The 2,431-nt window shown below is 42.3% G+C and overlaps 1 protein-coding gene across 3 annotated transcripts in view; it reads right to left on the bottom strand.

The window, feature by feature from the left end:
* Positions 1 to 2,425, bottom strand: part of LOC116378825 (lon protease homolog, mitochondrial-like) — a 5,789-nt gene extending 3,364 nt beyond the window's left edge. For all 3 annotated transcript variants that reach the window (XM_031840735.1, XM_031840736.1, XM_031840737.1), the window contains exons 1-6: positions 2,249 to 2,425; positions 2,021 to 2,137; positions 1,728 to 1,868; positions 1,209 to 1,374; positions 1,036 to 1,122; positions 528 to 655 (exon numbers count right to left, since the gene is read on the bottom strand). In XM_031840735.1, coding sequence (XP_031696595.1) covers positions 528 to 655; positions 1,036 to 1,122; positions 1,209 to 1,374; positions 1,728 to 1,868; positions 2,021 to 2,137; positions 2,249 to 2,386 — 777 coding nt within the window. In that variant the 5' untranslated portion in view covers positions 2,387 to 2,425. The remainder of the gene's footprint in view (positions 1 to 527; positions 656 to 1,035; positions 1,123 to 1,208; positions 1,375 to 1,727; positions 1,869 to 2,020; positions 2,138 to 2,248) is intronic.
* Between the last annotated feature and the right edge of the window lie 6 nt (positions 2,426 to 2,431).

Raw genomic sequence — 2,431 nt, 5'->3', positions numbered from 1 at the left:
ACACACACACACACACACACACACACACACACACACACACACACACAATGGCAGAGAGAAGAAAAAGATCCAAAGTGTGGCTACATTTTACTCCCGTAGATGCTGAGAACTCTGTATTGAATACAATAAAACCTTCAAGTAAGCGAGGTAATACCAGCAATATATCAAAAGATTGGCAAACAAGCAGAGCATGAGTGTGCAGAGATGCCCGTCCTCGTCCACTGCAGCTAACATCAGCGGGGAAATACTTTGATAAAAGCGAATCACTTTTGTAATTGTTTCGCTGCAAATGTATGTTTTTAATTTCGGAACTTCTTGTATTGCTGCTCAAAAAGACTTTGTTTATATACAAGAATAATGTAGCACTGTTGATATGAGTATGTATAAGGAACCAATAAGAGTACTAGTATGGATGGAACCCTAACGATACGCATCCCTAGTAGCTAGAACAGAATGAGTCAAAGGAACAGATGAAGCAATAGTAATCAGGTAGTACTTTATATACATCACTGCATTGCCATGGTTACCTCAGGGACGTGCAGGTGCAGGTGGGAGTTGACCAGGAAGTGATTCTCTGGTTCCTGCGTCATCAGGAAGGTTCTGGCAAAGGTTGAGGCGATCTTTGCACTTTCCTTCATGACATCACCCAGCTGACCTGCAGAGGAGCACCAACATCTTTACTGCCCTATCCCTCCAAACAATAGAATAACACACACAATGAATAAGGTACAGCTCCTCCACCGTAAGGCGTAGATGTATACATCTGGTCTCTTCTGAAAGGTAAGAGGATAAGAAATAGGAATCTATTGTAATTAAACTAGACTACATTACCATTCCGGAGAAAATGGAGAAGCAATGAAGATTGAAGATTTCTATTTTATCCTAAAATACAACTTTTATAAATAAGAATGTATAGATAAATATTTAGGTGTCTCAGTGTTTGATTAATATACTCTATGTTCAGTTTCTTTTGAAAATATCAGACTGGTGCTTGATAGTGTTTAATTAAACTCAGTCATGTCCTTCCTGACTGACCTGTGACCTCCAGTGACCCCTCTACTTTAGGGTCCGATCCTCCAGTAGGCCGGCGTAGTGAAGTCTCGATGAACAACGTTGACCCTCCTACAAAGAGAAGAAAGTGCAGGCAGAGTTTCAGCATGTCACATCTTTTATTGGTGTTGGTTTGATTGTGTGTGCGCGCCTCTCACCAAGAGAAGTCCATGCCAGCCCCATAACCACTCCTGGTGGGGTGACATCGTACATTCGATCCACTGTGAAGATGGGTTTACCCACATAGACCTGCAGGTTGTCAGGTGTAACGGTCACTGTGGTTTCTTCACCGCTGACAATACTGAATGCCACCTTTCGGAAAACCTGACAGACAGATGAAAAAGGGATTACACACAAAAGAACATTAGAAGATGAGCTGCTTGACAGACTGTCCCATGAAAATGAGAAATAATGTTGTCTTTGTCACAGTCCACTTATTGGTTTCCAAACCGATATAAGAAACTTTAAGATTGAAGTTTAGCAGGTGGTTTTCTGCTGCTTTCTGACCCATCCCCCTACCCTGCACACCAGTTATCTCTGCTGTTCCTTTTAACGGATGAAGTAGTAGTAGAATATATATGCAGGATGTAAAGCTGATTAAGACTGAAATATTTGTTCTAGTAGTCCGACACATGTGAGCTCTGGTTTAGTACAGCCAAAGCTTTACAGTATTCTACCTTTTCAACTTGTTTCTGCAGGTTTCTGACTCCTGATTCCCTGCAGTACTGCCTGATAAGCAGGCCGAGGGCGTCGGATGAGATTGAGGCGTTCTCCTCAGTCAGACCACAGCGAGAGCGCAGCTGAGGGACCAGGTATTGCTGGTGAGACAGACAGACGGACAAGAAATAAAAGTTATGTAATAGCAAGGCATATTAATTTTTTACGTAGTACTTGTTACCAAAACTATCATTACAAATATACAACAATAACCGTAATCCTTTTCAAGGTCAAAATACATATAATATCACACCTCAGCAATAGCCAGTTTCTCCTGGGCAACATATCCAGACACATTGATCATCTCCATCCGGTCTCTGAGCGGCTCGGGGATGGTGTCGAGCACATTGGCCGTGCAGATAAACAGAACCTGTATTGGGACAGACAGAGATGCGTGGGGCTCTTTACAGACATTTTGAAGACATGTAAAAATGTTATTAGCACCAATGTGGTAATGAACATAAGGAGCACACACTCCTACCTTTGACAGATCTACAGGAACATCCAGGTAGTGGTCGAGGAAGTTGGCGTTCTGTTCAGGGTCCAGAAGTTCCAGCAGAGCGGAGGATGGATCGCCCTGATAACCACGACCCATCTTATCCACCTGGTAATGACACATAAGGGAAAGAAATAAAATACGCGTTATTTACACATATATATATAT

Source organism: Anarrhichthys ocellatus, unplaced genomic scaffold (assembly GCF_004355925.1).
Source record: "Anarrhichthys ocellatus isolate YVR2014 unplaced genomic scaffold, GSC_Weel_1.0 scaffold3228, whole genome shotgun sequence".
In the NCBI taxonomy this organism is placed as follows: domain Eukaryota; kingdom Metazoa; phylum Chordata; class Actinopteri; order Perciformes; family Anarhichadidae; genus Anarrhichthys; species Anarrhichthys ocellatus.
This window is presented reverse-complemented; position numbering and strand designations above follow the sequence as displayed.